The sequence below is a fragment of the Somniosus microcephalus genome, chromosome 7 (genome assembly GCF_052327205.1).
Source record: "Somniosus microcephalus isolate GS21.2 chromosome 7, FLI_Smic_1.0, whole genome shotgun sequence".
Classification (NCBI taxonomy): domain Eukaryota; kingdom Metazoa; phylum Chordata; class Chondrichthyes; order Squaliformes; family Somniosidae; genus Somniosus; species Somniosus microcephalus.
In genome coordinates, this window is record NC_140993.1 from 173,206,443 (window position 1) to 173,223,004 (window position 16,562).

Genomic DNA, 16,562 nt, shown 5'->3' on the forward strand with positions numbered 1-16,562 from the left:
GAGGGGGGAGCGCTTCGGAACCGCTCACGAGCAGTGCGAAATCAAAACCGATCTAGCACACCATAAGCTCGTTAAAACGACCCCTTACAACACCCTGCTCATTGCAGCCTTCAATCTCTGCCTGGAGAGACCTGTACATCAAATCTGCTGGAAAGAACAATGGAGAGGCCCAGGGAAAGAGCTCAGAGTGCAGCCCCCATAATCTCTTCTAAATCGATGCAAGGAAGGTCAAATCAAAATGAACCTGTAAAGTGTTGCTCAGTACCCAAAACTCCTTCACGCAGCGTTGAATCTCTCCAGAAGTGTCTGTCTCTATCTCTCAGAATGCGTGGTGCAAAAAGGTCGCCGACAAAAAAAGGCAGGAAGTGGCCGCCTTTAAATAGTGCTCCCCCAGTCCCTTCCCGACTGCAAAACACTCCCCTCAACCTGTCGTTGCTAGTGGCAGGTGGTAAGGCAGGGGGCGCCACTCAATATCCGGTCCGGGGCATTACATGCTCGACTGTCGTCATAATCTGCGGGCGCAGGAGATTGTGGCGGTAGTGTTTAGCACCGCCACAAAATGTCTGGTCAACTTTGCGAGCGGCGCAAACATCGCCGCGCCCGGGCGCTAGTTGCTTTGCGCCTCATTAATGCCCTCTTAGGGCGCTAACGGGAGGCGCAAAGCAACTGAATTTTTCCCCCCTAAACTCCTTAGTCTCCTTATCTCTGGGGGCATATTACCCAAATTTATGCAGGCTCTTACCTGGAATTAAGGGACTTGCCTTTGATATCATCCTGATAACCACTAGACTTTCTTCAAGACCAGTACAATTTTCCTAAGGTGAGGCAACTAAAACTGAACACAGTACTGGAAACTTTGTGCTATCTGGCACCCACGGGACCGAGCTGCTGCCGTTGCCTAAAAAGTGCCGTACTCTCCAGAGTTAATGTTGAGAGATACGGAGATTCTTATCTCCGTATTTGACAACAAACACTGTTGCTTAGCAACAGCTTCTAAACACTCGGGTGTGGCCCTAAAGCTCTGTAGCTGAAGCTGTTGCGATAACTACAGACCTTGCACAGCTTGACGGTTCAAACAAAGCAAAAAAAACAAACAAAAAGAATAAAAAACGGCTGCTGATTTTTGCCGGTGGCTCCAGATTGCCGGATAGCTCACCTCCGGATAGCACAAAGTTTCCTGTACTTCAAATAAGGTATAACTAGCACTCTCCATAAATTGCCAATTGAGTAACAAACTGTGAGGCAAGTCTTCTGCTTTAGGTCCATGTCATTTACCTAAGAACAGGGCTGCAACGGCCCAAACCTATTTCACATAGGATCTTTACATTTTATGCAAACATTAAATTTGATTGCAGCTCAAGAAAAGGGATGAAAAAATAAGATGTGCAGATGGGGAATTTGAGGTTCTTTGAGATATACAAGTTGGAACACTAGAGCGTAACCCATGTTCTTTGTTATTAGTATTTTGTGATGCAGTTGGGTAAACAGGACCATCAACAAAGGTACACTTTGATTTGTCAATCTCTGCTCCAGAATGCCCTTATTACATGGAAGCTAAAATGGTGGCTTACTGGGGCATTGTAAAGGGATTTATACTTCGCACCAATGTTCCCTTTAAGCTGCGCGCGTGCACAGCCGCTCATCAATCTGGAAGGTACAGCGCAGGCTGCTCGCAAGTTGTTCCTTCTAAGATACTGCGTGTGCGCAGCCTCGCAACAAATTTAAAGGTACCACGCATTGAAATAAACAGGCCACGCACAACAAAGAAAATTTAGAGAGAACATTGCCTAGCACCTCCCCTGAGAGTGCTTAAAGTTGATATTTGATGTAAAAACTGCAACAGCATTACATTCCTCAAAAGATTGTCCTTAATTATGAGAAAAATGGAAATCTACTGGGCTTCAAATATTTTTTGTTCATAAATACTTAATGTTTACCTTTCTTTGATATTTTATTTTCAGAGGTTTGTCCAGTAACATCAGATCTCGAACACCAACACCAACCAGTGGAACTAGGAATGTTGCTGCTGCAGCCTCGGTGAACAAAAAGACCTACAATGCTGAGAATTATATACGGTAGTATAGTGTTTAATATTCTGTAACTTGAAAGGGAGGAATCTGTTCTATTGAAGCTATTTTATTTGTATTTATATCCAGAATAAAGTAGTGAGAATTCACCTTCAGCTGATGGTTTTTACTTGGGATTCAATTTGAAGCTTGCAGTCTTTTTTTTCATGAAATGGGTTTGTGAAATTTTGAATTTTTTGGAGGGTTGAAGAAAGAGAATAAAGTGTGTACCCTTTGTGTCTTTATAATTTGTATGCTTCAAAGAAATGCTATAATTTGTTGTAGTTGAAAATTTCTAGGATTCTTTTCGTTTGTTGATTTTGAGATGTGGACAACTCTGGCAAGGCTGGCATTTATTGCCCATCCCAAGTTGCCCTGAGAAGGTGGTGGTGGGCCTTATTGAACTGCTGCTGCCCTTGTGTTTATGGTACTCCCACAATGATTTTCAGCATTGGTATTAGGTAGGGAAATCCAAAATTTGTACCCAACAACAATTAAGGAATGTTTAAGTCAGGATGGCATGTGACTTGGAGGTGTCCCCATGATCTTGCTGCTCTTGTCACTTCTTGAATTGTTATACTTGACATGAATCTATTTTGAAACTTGCACCTCAGATTTGAAAAAATTTATAAGGGGAGGCACACTTTCCAAGTTCCTATAGAAAAAGTTGATATACAGCCATTACAGTGCATTTTAAATTCAGTGTGGGCAGAGAAAGGTGTATGGTGTTAGTGATGCTATAAACAGAAAGGAATACTGCTGAAGGCAATGAGGAACTAAGTATTACCGTTAATAGTGCATGATACTGAAATACAATTATACCTATGGGGATTGTGAATGATTAAGGATGTAACCTTGCCTCAGATTCTTGAAAAATATATTGAAGCTAATATTGGCTGTTCTGAACTATTCTTGAAACATTGCTATTAGCTGAAGCTTGAAATCCTGCCATTTCATTAAGATAAATTACACTTTTCTTTTCCAGGAACAGTATGAAATCTGCTTTAGACACCAGGGATCATTCCCTGACTTTCAATGATGGGATCATGAAAGGCAATGTTAGAAGTTCAGCTGGTCAACAACTGCCGAGATTTTGTCATGAATGTGGAACCAAGTATCCTGTGGAGTGCGCAAAGTTCTGTTGTGAATGTGGAGTGAGAAGGGTGACCCTTTGATCATGCGGTATAAATATTTCCAAGCAAAATATGTTAATGCAATTTTCAAAGCTCATCATACATGAGCATTGCACTGCTCAATACTACGTTAGCAGGTTTAAGCAGCAGTTGTATGAAAATGTGCACAAAAAACTCAATGCATCTTGTAAAGAAAATTACCACCAAGTAATCTTGGAATTTTATGTTGTGCAATATAGCAAACGTGAAATAGCAAGGAACACTAATTTTGTTACAAATCCTTAATTTCTGCATTGATTGTTTGAAAATGGTACAGGAAACTTTCTTTTATCCGGCACGGACGGGACCGACATGGTGCCGGTTCATCAAAAATTCCGGATAACCGAACGCTATAGTAAAAAGTACAGAGCTGAGAGCTCCGTATAAAGCAACAAACCCTGTTGCTTAACAACAGGTTCAAAACAATGGCCACAAGTTGCAGGCGTCTCTGTAGCTTAACAACAGCTGCAGCCACACCCTTGCACAGCAACACATGGAGCAAGGCAAGTAATAAAAGTTACCTGAACCTACTCCTGAATTTTGCCGGTTAACCGACATTTCCGGTTATTTAGGGGCTGGTTAATCGAAAGTTTCCTGTAATTGCATTATAGCAAAGTTCTTAGATTTTTTTTCAGTTGACTGCAATGCACTAAATTGCAGAAAATCAGACTGGTGCCTTCATTATGAATGTTATTTATAAAATGGGAGAGGCAAAGTATTTAGTGAATGAGTGCCCACTGTGTGTAATATAAAGAAAATTCCAATAGTAGCCAGGTAAAAGCAAAATTCAGCATTTTCTTTTTTGTGTCTGGTGATTTAAATATTAATGGAGTATAATGAAGAAATGTATCAGTTTAATTTGAAAAAACTTTCCCTAGCCTTTATGTTGTGGCTCAACAGTGAGCTTTCATCCAAATATAATAGCAAACCTGCCATTCATTGAGTACAAAATGAATTTGGTAACACAAATAGAAATATTATGTTGGGCAATGAATGATTTAAACTGAACGTACTATGAACGTAACAGATGAGTAAATTAAGTTAAATGAACTTCCTCACAAATGAAGTTTGAAATCAGACAATTCATCAAGGTCCAAGCATTAACTTTACCTCGTGTATCTATTCATTAATTTAAATCTAGTGTACACACATGCCATTTTATCGTAGAGAATGATAAAAAGAAATACTTGTGTGGCTACTGCAAATTATGCAAATACAAAATGACACGGGTTTGAAGTGTTTGCAGAAGATGCCATTATAAAGCCGATTATGTTGGTAAATGGCTACAGCTGGCCTTTTGGGTTGATACACTCTGCTAACTGACAAAATATTTGTTTATCTAAACTATTGACTATTTCTCTAATAATCTGAAATAATTATGCATGTAGGTGGTATTATACTGGTAAAGGAAAGTACTTATTACTAGTACTTTGCAGATTATTTTGACAACGCAGGACTATAATAGTTCACTTGGCCTCAAAAGACAAACTTTGCAGTTCACAGATGCAAGTTATACAATGCTGGAAAAGCGCCATATATGCTAGCTTATTGCTGTTGAATTACAATTCTTTTCTCTTGTAATCTTACCTGAAGCGTTGAAGTTATGCCTTAATGGTCTATTAGTACCCATGTGCTACTGTGTTTATTTCACATTGGTTAAAGATGCTTCATGTTAATTATCTGGTGTTTCTAATGAGCAAAGTAAACCCAATAATGCATTAATATGTTCAAGCATTCAACTCTGGACTTTCTTGAATAAAGTAAAAGGTAAGACAATTTTTCTGAAACTCTTAAACTTTGTTGACTTTTCCCACATAAAAGGAAGCCAGTGTAGATGTTTCCTGTTCAGGATTTGCATACTTATTCATTGATTTATTATCTCAATATCACGAGTGTTGCTCTCAAAATGAAGGGGTATTTGTTATTTTCACATTTGTGTCAAGTAATTACTTACGGTGCCAGCCTTGACTTAGTGGTAGCACTATCACTTCTGAATCAGAAGGTTGTGGGTTCACGCATCACTCCCAAGACTTGAAAATGTAATTTAGGCTAACATGTCAATGCAGCACTGAGGGAGTGCTGCACTATCAGAGGTGCTGTCTTTCACATGAGACATTAAATCAAGGACCTGTCTGCCCTCTTAGGTGAAATTTAAAGATCCCATGCCACTATTTGAAGAAGAGCAGGGGAGCTCGCCTGGTGCCTTGGCCAATATTTATCTCTCAACCAACATCATTTATAAAAATTTTAAAAATCTAGTCATTTTCTCTCATTGCTGTTTTGTGGGATCTTGCTATATGTCATTTTTCCCTACATTAAAACAGTGACTACATTTGAAATGTGCTTCATTGGCTATGAGCACGTCCTAAGCTTGTGGAAGGTGCTATAGAAATATAAGTTCTTTCTATCTTTAATGTATTTGAGTGGGGAAGATTGTGAAAATAACTAAATAATACAACATGCTAAACACCAACTCAGTCCTGTCAGTAAATGCATTAAATAATGGCCTGGAAATTGCAGAATGGAATAATAGTATAAGAACGCTTACTGTATTTAAATGAAATTCCTTCCTCTTATTTTAAATGGTTTAAGATCGTTTTTAAAAACAGCAGAGGAAAGAGTTTTATATATTCCTATGCTAATATCACATTGGGTAATTTTAAGGCCCTTATTAAGGAGGGGACAGAATTTGAGATAGGAAAAAATAAGCTGTTTACACAAAAATAACTCTACAGTTTCTCAACTGTTAGGGGATAATAAAAGCTCTGTGCAGACACTGAATGTTGAATATGTTTGAAAACAGTTGTAAATTGTTGCCAATGTTACTCTCCGCTAATTGACATTGTGCTTTTTCCACCTTAAACTTGTAAGTAACACTACTTACATTTTTTTTAAAAGCAGAACACAATGAGAATAGGTTTTTAATCCTTAAAGTACTGCTTTATCAGCTATTTCACCCATGTACCAGGAAGAGACCTGACCATAAAAGGATAAAGGAAATGGAGGGATCTTGGGACAATCCCAGGAGGTGATAATGGGCTGGATATTAACATCCAAAAACAGGTGGGTTGGGGTCAGGTCAGAGGTTACCATTTAAAAAATCTGAAACCTGCCCACTTCTGGCTTCAACGGAGGCGGAACAAGGGGCGGGCAGCCAACCTGTTCCCAGGAGGCATGTTGCCGATTTAAAATTTTAATGAGGCGCGCAGCCTCGGATTTAACCTGTTTTGCAGGTTTAACTGTGGCCTACGGGGTTTCCCAGGCCTTGGGAAACCCAGCAGCTGAAGGGGGGCAAGGACAGCTTCGGGGAGAATGTAAGTGCCTTTATAGCACTGCTTGTGGGCCAGGAGGTGCAGGAGTGCTTCTTCCTAGTGTCGGGGGTCAGACACTCCCACCACTCTTCTTCCCCCCCCCCCCCCTCCCCGCAGGATCATGGATTCTGTCAAAGAAATAAGACACATGCTGTGGCGTCAAAACACCACAGCATGCAGGGCAACTCGGACTTCTGGGTTTCCCATCCAAAACTCCGCCCCACCTAGGTAACCTGCCCCTGTTAATATCCAGGCCCATGAGTCTGTACAAGACACTGAGATGGCCACACCTGAAGTACTGCAGCAAGGATATCTAGGAATTGGAGGCAGTTTAGAAAATGGCAACCAAGCTGCCCATCTTAACAACACACGAGTTAAAAGAAGAGTTGAAGCATCTGGGATTGTTTATTCTGGAGAAGAGAACATTCAGAGATGTTACATAGAATATACAGCACAGAAACAGGCCATTCAGCCCAACCAGTCTGTGCTGGTGTTTATTCTCCACACTAGTCTCCTCCCATTCCATCTACCTCATAGTCTTTCAGCATTTCTTTTTATTCCCTTTTCTCTCATGTACTCGTCTAGTTTCCTTTTGAAAGCACCTAAGTTATTTGCCTCAACCGTGGTAGCGAGCTCCACATTCTAACCACCCTAAGTAAAGAAATGTCTCCTTATTTCCTTATTGGATTCATTAGTAACTGTCTTGTATTTTTGGCCCCTGATTTTGGATTCTCCCACAAGTAGAAACATTCTCTCCACATCTACCCTGTCCAATCCATTCATAATTTTAAAGACCTCCCGTCCGGTCACCTCGAAAGTTTTCTCTTTTCCAAAGAAAAAAACCCGAATCTGTTCAATCTTTCCCGATAGCTGTAATCTCTGGAACCATCCTTGTAAATCTTTTTTGCACTTTCTCCAGTGCTTCTATGTCCTTTTGTAGTATTGAGATCAGAACTGTGCACAATCTTAAGTGCGGCCTGACCACGATCCTACGCAAGCTTAACATAACTTCACTACTTTTGAATTCTATACCCCTAGGAATAAATCCCACTGCTTTGTTAGCATTTTTATTGCTTTGCTGACCTACAATGCTGCTTTTAATAATTTGTTCACCTAGATCCCTTTGCTCTTCTACCCCACTCAGTTTCTTATTTTCTACGGTGTAGGTGATGTTTCTATTTTCCTACCAAAGTGCATCACCTCACATTTATCTATGTTAAAATTCATTTGTTACTTAACTGCCCATTCTGCAAGTTTTCTAATGTCTTCTTGTATTCTGTTGCATTCTTCCTCAGTGTTGGCTATACCCCCCAGTTTGGTATCATCTGCAAATTTTGATATTGGGTTACTTGTTCCTAAGTCCAAATCATTAATTTAAATGATGAATAATAGTGGTCCCAGTACTGATCCTTGTGGAACACTGCTTTCTACCTTTCTTCAATCCTTTACCCCATCTCTCTGCTTTCTATTTTTTTAGCCAATTTGCTATCCATTCAGCTATTTTTTTGCCTAACTCCACATGAACCTACCGTGTGGTACCTTGCCAAAAGCCTTTTGAAAATCCAAGTGCATGACATCTACTGCATTACCCTTGTCTACTCTTTCCATTAACTCTTCCAATAATTCCATCAGGTTAGTTACGCATGATTTAACCTTTCAGAATCCATGCTGACTTTTTTATTATTTTTTATCTCCCAGATGCTCTACTATCACTTTTAGTATAGATTCTAGTATCTTTCCTGTCACTGACGTTAAGTTGACTGGTCCATAACTCCCAGGTTTCTAGCTCCCTTTTTGTTTATGGGAATAATAATATTAGCTGTCCGCCAGTCATCTGGCACTCTCCCCTCTTCTATGGAACTTTTATTTGAATACACACACACACACACACACACACACACACACACACACACACACACACACACACACACGGTTCCATGAGAATGTGTGGGTACATACCATCTGGATCTGGGGCTTTATCCTCTTGGTTTTGCTCATTTGTCAATTATTTTCCTCCTTTCTATCCCAGCTGTATTAATCTTTTTAAGCTCATCCTCTAATGAAGTGTCTATTTCGTTATCTTCTTTAGTAAATATTGAGGCAAAGTAATTATTCAATTCTTCTTCCATTTCTTTATGTTGTTCAAGATGCTTAAGGAAATCGATAAATTTAACCACAGCCAAATATTTGAAATTGCCACAAACTGTAGAACCTGGTCCTACGTGCTCAAGCTTAGAAGAGGGAATATGCATGGACAGTTTAGATTTAAATACTTTACACAGATGCTAATGGGCTGCTAGGGAGGCTGTAGAAGCAGATAGTGTGGAAATATTACGGTTAAAGTGGAAAAAAAGTACGGTTGGATTAGTATTTGAGGGAGTGGCCAACTGACAGGTATTAGTTTCTGATACTAGTCAGTATTAGTTTTTGGTACTGGCCAGACTAACTGCAGAATGTTTTCTGGTTCTGTACTTCCCTATGTAACCTGTTGGAATGTAAGTAAACTTTCAGATATAAATGACTAATAATCTCTAAATTTGAACAGTTTAACCATTTAAAACATTTAGGCCTAGAAATTCACAAATGGGGCACCAGTCTCGCCAGGGCGCCGGAAGTACCGCCCGGAAGGAGTCGCGGCCGCCCGCCACAAATTCAGTTTCAGCGCCCCAGACGGAAGCGCGGCGCTACTCGAGGCGCCCCGCATCCCTCTTGGGGCGCTGCAACTGAAAATCGCAGCACGGCGCGCTGCGGTACTGCAGGCCTTCCTCCCCTTCTTAAAGGGGAGGGGCCTGCTGCAGCGCACTCGCGGTGGGGGGGGGGGGCTCAGGAGGCCGGGGACGGCGGCGCGGGGAGGTGCTGGCAGGCGGCCAGCAAAAAAAAAAATGGCTGCTCAGCGCCTCTACCGCCGCAGGTAGGCCCCCCTGAACCGTTCAGGGCGGTAGCGGGGCGCTGCGCACACCGATGACACCATTAGTGTCCCGCTAAATTTAGCAGGAGGCGTGGCCAGTGGCGTAAAACCCACTAAGTGCCCTCTTAGGGCGTGAACGGGTGGCGCAACCCCCTGAATTTCTAGGCCTTAAGATTTAAAATACCTCCCATGCTTACATTTGAGAGAAATTTATATTGGGGAAATGTTTGTTTTGAATGTGAGGTAACTTCCTTTGTTCTAGCATTTAGGTATAGTAACTTGTAAAAAGAACTTGGTGCACATTTTTCTTCAAATGCATTGAGACCATTATATTCTTTTTAGTCTTAACACTTTTTCTCTCTTGAAACAAATATTTAAATTTGTTTTAACTCAAAAATGGTATAAATTAACGGTATGAAACTTGCAGATCCAAAATATAACTGAACAAAAATTTGAGTTCTAAGGTTTGAGTTTAAAATTTGTTTGAGTGTAATAGCTGTGAGGACTGACTTTAATTATTCCTTTGAAGACCCCAGAACCATTTCCGTCTCAAAATGGAAGTGATATTGATAAATCCAGGAATAGTTTGACTTCCTTAATGTGCTTTAGTCATTATGAATATTTTTTAAATCATTCATGTGAAAAGCTCATAATTTATTTTATTACTTGAAGTGTTAAGAATGTACACTATGTAGCTTCAGGGTAAATAAATAATGTATTGTTTTAAAATCTCTAGAATCTTTGCTAATTTACTGATCAAAAGTACAGTCTAGTATTACAACTCAAAAATATAAACTACTGTAACAGGCTATGAGTTATGTAATTAATATAATCATTGGCATAACCTACAAGTGGTGGAGGAGGAATGCAATGAATACTACTTCCCACATGTAGATGCCCTCAAACCTCATTTTTAAGCTTGACTGGGATTTGTAGAAGTTAGGCCCATTTATTATCTTTATCAAATTCATTTTGTCACTAATATAATTTTCCTGGAACTGTTTCCTTTTCTTTAGTCTCATCTTTTATCAAAAATGTTTGTGTTTTCAGAACATAAGAATTAGGGGCAGGAACAGGCCATACGGCCCCTTGAGCCTGCTCTGCCATTCAATAAGATCATGGCTGATCTTCGATCTCAACTCCACTTTCCTGCCCTGTCCCCATATCTCTTGATTCCTCTAGAGTCCAAAAATCTATATCTCAGCCTTTGAATATACTCAACAACCCAGCAGTAACCATGCTCCTCGTGCTAGTTTGAAACCCTACTTTGTGCATCAGTTCCCTGAGCTACAAAACTTGGTATTATTTATATGCAACTAAATAACAAAGCAGTATTCTACTCTATTTATATAAGCAGAATACTGCTTTCCAATATTAGTTTGGCGGGGTGGTGCAAATTGTTACTGCAGAACGAGGTAGGCCCGTACGATGGACAGATAGGTGGTAGATGCAGCTCGGTGTAGAAAATGTAAATATACATTTTGGAAGTAGAAATAGGGAAAGGAAATGCATAGTAAGATTTTAAGATGAATAGAAGAGCAAGGGGACCTTGGTATGTAGGTACACAGGTCATCAATAGTAGTAGCACAGTGAGATGGGCTTTAAAAGGCATATGGAATCCTTAGTTTTGTATATAGAGGCACGGAGTACAAAAATAAAGAGGTAATGTTCAGATTGTACAAGACCGTAGGCTGCAGTTATGTAACAATTTTGGGCACTCCATTATAAGGGGTATAAAAGCAATGGAAAAGATGCAACGTAGCTTTGCTAGGATGTAACCAGGGATGAGAGGTTACAATTATGAAGAAAGATTTGAGAAATTAGGGATTTTTCACTACAGTTGAGAAATTTAAGGGGTGATCTGATGGAGATCTTCTAAAATTATGAAGGGTTATGATAAAGTAAGGAGCGATAGCTTGCTTCCAGTTGTCGGCAAGGTGATCATGAAGGTGCAAATTCAGGATAATCGCAAAAAAAGACAAAAAAAGGATTTAAACAGTTGCGTAGAATTTAAAATTCTCTGCCACAAACCACTTTTGAAGCATAGTCCATGAATTCTTTTAAAAGGGAATAGATGGTTACTTGAAAAAAGAGAAATATTAAAGGGTATGGGGAGAGAACAGGAGACTAGGTGACATATGAAGAAAAACACTGATGCAGACTTGATGGGTAGAATAGCTTGTTTCTGTGCTGTAACATTCTCTAATTCTTTGACCAGTGAGTAATACATCAACTGTACATGCTCTGTACATTCAGACACTTGAGGCTACCCAATAGTAATACAAGTAGCAGATCAGGTATTACACAGGATAAAGCTCCTTCTGCCTTAGCCTCAGAGGAGCAGTTGCTACTACATCAATGTGGCATTTTCCATTTCTGGCACTTTCTATCCTGTTTCTGCTTTCAATTCCCTCCACCAGAACTTAGTTCCTTTCTTTTTCCCCCTGCTCTAACCCTAAATTTGCATATTTCTCTTCTGTCTCCCCTCTTGCCCTTTCAAAGCTCATCTTGTCAATGAGACCGACCTCCTGTGCTCTTGACCCTATTCCTACTAAATTGCTGCCAACTCAACTTTCCTTCCTGGCTCCCATGTTAGCAGATATTAATGGTTCTCCTCCGGTATTGTCCCCCTTTCCTTCAAATCTGCTGTCATCACTCCTCTCCTCAAAAAAACAACCCTTGACCCCTCCGTCCTTGCAAACCATCACCTCATCTCCAACCTCCCTTTCCTCTCCAAAGTTTGTGAACGTGTTGTCGCCTCCCAAATCTGTGCCCATCTTTCCCAGAATTCCTTGTTTGAATCCCTCCAATCAGGCTTCCACCCCTGCCACAGTAGTGAAACTGCTCTTACCAAGGTCACAAATGACATCCTTAATGACTGCGATAAAGGTCATCTGTCCTTCTGGACCTGCCTAAAACCTTTGAGATGGTTGACCACAAAATTCTGCTCCAACACCTCTCCACCCGGATGGGACTGCACGCGCCTGATTCCATTCCTAGCTTTCTAGTCGTAACCATAGAATCACCTGCAATGGCTTCTCTTCCCAATCCTGCACTATTGCCTCTGGTGTCCCCCAAGAATCTATGCTGGGCCCCCTCCTATTTCTCATCTACATGCTGCCCCTCGGTGACATCATCCCGCTGATGATACCCAACTCTACCTCTCTTTCACCTCTCTCGAACCCTCCACTGTCTATACGATCAGACTGCTTGTCCGACACCCAGCACTGGATGAGTAGAAATTTCCTTCAATTAAATATCGTAAAAACCAAAGCCATTGTCTTCGGTTCACACCACAAACTCCATTCCCTTTCCACTGATTCGATCTCTCTCCCTGGCTGACCAAGTCTGTTTGCAATCTTGGTGTCATATTTGATCACAAATTGAGCTTCCTACCTCATATCTGTTCTATCACTAAGACTGCCCATTTCCACCTTCGTAATATCGCCCATCTCTGCACTTACCTCAACTTATCTGCTGCTGAAACCCTCATCCATACCTTTATCACCTCTAGACTTGACTATTCCAATGCACTCCTGGCCGGCCCTCCCTAGTTCTATCCTCCATAAACTTGAGGCCATCCAAAACTCTGCCACCCGTGTGCTAACTCGCACCAAGTCCCGCTCACCCATCTCCCCTGTGTATGCTGACCTACATTGGCTCCCAGTTAAGCAACACCTCGATTTTAAAATTCTTTTTATCTCTAATCTCCTCCAACCCTACAATCCCCATAGACCTCTGCACTCTGCCTATTCTGGCCTTTTGAACATCCCCGATTTTAACTGCTCCACCATTGGCTGTCGTGCCTTCAGCTGCCTGAGTCCTAAGCTCTGGAATTCCCTCCCTAAATCTCTCCGCCTCTCCACTTCTCTTTCCTCCTTTAAGACGTTCCTTAAAACCTACCTCTTTGACCAAGCTTTTGGTCATCTGCCCTAACATCTCCTTACATGGTTGTGTGTCAATTTTTTTTTTTATAACACTCCTGTGAAGCGCCTTGGGATGTTTTATTATGTTAAAGGCGCTATATAAATGTAAGTTGATGTTCTTGTTGATAGACTGCCTCACTTTGCAGCTATTTATAATTAAAGATTTTTCTGTGACAACCTTAACGATATCTTTAGAGACTGAATTAATTATCTTATCACAAAACTTGAGGGATTCTTCATGATCAATGCTACTGATTTAAGTTTTTTACAGAAAAAATTACAAGTAGAGAGGCCATTCAAATAAAACTTACCTGAAAATAATTATGTTTAAATTTGAAGAGGGGGGTGCTGAACTTATTTTGAAAGGGCTGGTGGAACAGAGTTGGGAGTGGCACTAAGCTGTCCGACATCCAGTACTGGATGAGCAGAAATTTCCACCAATTACATATTGGGAAGACCGAAGCCATTGTCTTTGGTCCCCGCCACAAACTCTGTTCCCTAGCCACTGACTCCATCCTTCCCCCTAGTATCGGAGGCCGAACCAAACCATTTGCAACCTTGGTGTCATAATTGACCTTCAGATGAGCTTCTAACCACATATCCGCGCCATAACTAAAGACGGCCTATTTCCACCTCTGTTACATCGCCCGACTCCGTCTCTGCCTCAGCTCCTCTGCTGCTGAAACCCTCATCAATGTTCTATCCTATGTAAACTTGAGGTCATCCAAAACTCGTCTGACCGTGTCCTAACTCGCACCAAGTCCCGTTCACCCATCACCCCTGTGTGCGCTAACCTACATTGGCTCCCGGTTAAGCAACGCCTCAATTTAAAACTTCTCATACTTGTTTTCAAATCCCTCCATGACATCGCCCCTCCCTAACTCAGAAGCTCTCAACATTTGGGTTTAATAAGTGACTGCTTTGTGTTTTTGCTCCTCAAGCTTCCTCTATTTTTTGAGATATTGCATACAACATCCATTGCTCATTACCAACTGTCTATTTGCCTCTGTGATCTCATTACTATTTTGGCACTTGCCACTTTTATACAAAAGCAGCTAATTGGAACAAGTAGACTTTAAGCATGTATTTGGGAAATAAACTGTGTGTGTGTGTGTCATCCTTGTTGATTTGCGGTCAAATATGCATTTAGTGTCTCATGTTACTGCACACCTCGAAGGGTTAATCTTTTCAATAGTTATGCAATGTATTTTAACTAGTACATTGTTTGCAGTAAACTAAAGTGTGTAATGTATGTATCTGTATTTTGTGTGATCAGTTTTGTTCTAATGACGTGATGTATTTGATGATTCTTGTAACGTAGCCGGTAAGAGACTAGAATTTGTTTATTGTAATGAGGTTTAAGCTAAAGTGGGAACTCCTTAACCTAGCATAAAATAAAAATTAGAAGCCAGGAGTCAGACAGAAGCTTTCTAATAAATTAACGCTTTAACTGAGAGCCTTATAATAAAGACAGTGTGTAGGAAACATGTGTTGCTATCTTAAACACGTTTACACCCCTTTCCTTAAACCACTTTTCTCAGTGTTCTTAATGTTTTTTTTATTGTCATGCACATCACTTTATTCTTGCAAGAATTTTGCTGAATGGAGATGGTGTTTAATTTGTAAACCTTCAACTGTGTCCCATTAACATTACACCATTTAATTGTGTTTTTAAACTAAGCCAATTGCAAAGCAAATATATTTTGTTGTAATGAGGACATAAAAATGTGGTATTTTCAAATTAATCATACGTAATGTATTTTAATTTGTGTTTTAATATGTTTCTATCCATTTACATTTTATTCTGCTATCATTATATTGACCATTTTTTAATATTTTGACCAGTCAGTAATAAAGTGCATGCTTCAATTGGGATTTACATCCATTTGTGTCTACAATTATTTTGTTATGGAAAACAGGAAGCCCTGCTGCTAAATCTGAAAGGGAATAGCACTTGCCTCTTGCTGAAACATGATCTTATGTAATTAATTATACGTAAACAACTGTTTACATATATTAAAAACTGTCAGATGCACCTTTAACATTTAATACATATCTGGCATATTGTGTGAGAACAGTAATGTTAAGTACTTAATTGTATAAACCAATGTATACATTGGATCTGAGTGTATCTTTGTCAGCTCAAGAATGAGATCAAGGTGCAGGCAGTTGCAGAAGCTACTGACCAAGTAGTAACAGCCTAGGTATATGATTGGAAAACTACCGTAGTGGGAGCAACATAGAAAATCTCCAGCTTGTAAGAGACCATGGGGCACTTTTTCCTCGTGCTTGGGGGTAAAGGTTCATCTGGCACAGAGAAAATTGGGCAGGGTGATTTACATACCTGTGATGACGCCTGCCTGATCATCTGCACTTTTAAATTAATAGACAGAAAATCGTGTGGGCTCTGTTACAGGCGCATGCACCTCCCCACCTGATTTTCTTGTGCTGTGTGAAGGGAATTACTTGCATAGAAGCACAAAAGAAGAAAATCTGTGTCTGCAAGTACACCTAGTCTGTCTTCTAGCTGCCCTAGCAATAGTATCCAATCATTTTTTCTCTTCAGTATACTTGGCCAGTTTTACCTTGAGCTCTCAGCCCCTACAGCTTCCCTTAGTGAGCTATTTTTTAGCTAAAGTAAAAGCCCACTGAATTGAAGGTAATCTGGTGGCATGTGTTGGTGATTGGTTGGGAGGTAGGGGACAGAGTAGGGCTAAAGACTGTGATTTCTCCAGCGGAGGCGGCATCGCAGCGTGAGAGGCGGGTTCTGGTCCCGTTCCCGGCTGCAGCCGCTCTGTAAAAAGGATTTGTTAAGCCCGCCCTGCGGGGTTCCCGGACAATTAAAAGGAAACTGGTCTGATTACATCATTTGATGATGCGTCATCAGCCGGTTTCCTTAAAGGGACTATGGCCGCATTCATTTAGACAGTTGTGCTGTCAGTGTTCTACAGCATTGAGGTGCTGCAAGCACTGCACAAAGGTGCACGGCTGCACCCAGGCTCTCGCATGACTCCCTCCATATGCTTATGGAGGGAGTCAAAGCACACAGGGAGGTTCTCTTCCCTTCCAAGGGTGGAAGAGACTTCCCCAGGACACCAACGAAGTCTGGTTGCACATTGCACAGGAGGGCAAAAGCAGGGATGTTGTCAGGAGTACCTGGCTGCAGTGGTGCAAACCTT

General features: G+C 40.8%; 1 protein-coding gene across 2 annotated transcripts in view; it reads left to right on the top strand.

Annotated features, from left to right (window-relative positions):
- Positions 1-15,264, top strand: part of zc2hc1a (zinc finger, C2HC-type containing 1A) — a 138,056-nt gene extending 122,792 nt beyond the window's left edge. For both annotated transcript variants that reach the window (XM_085993211.1, XM_085993210.1), the window contains 2 exons: positions 1,962-2,075; positions 3,052-15,264. In XM_085993211.1, coding sequence (XP_085849337.1) covers positions 1,962-2,075; positions 3,052-3,241 — 304 coding nt within the window. In that variant the 3' untranslated portion in view covers positions 3,242-15,264. The remainder of the gene's footprint in view (positions 1-1,961; positions 2,076-3,051) is intronic.
- The last annotated feature ends 1,298 nt before the right edge of the window (positions 15,265-16,562 follow it).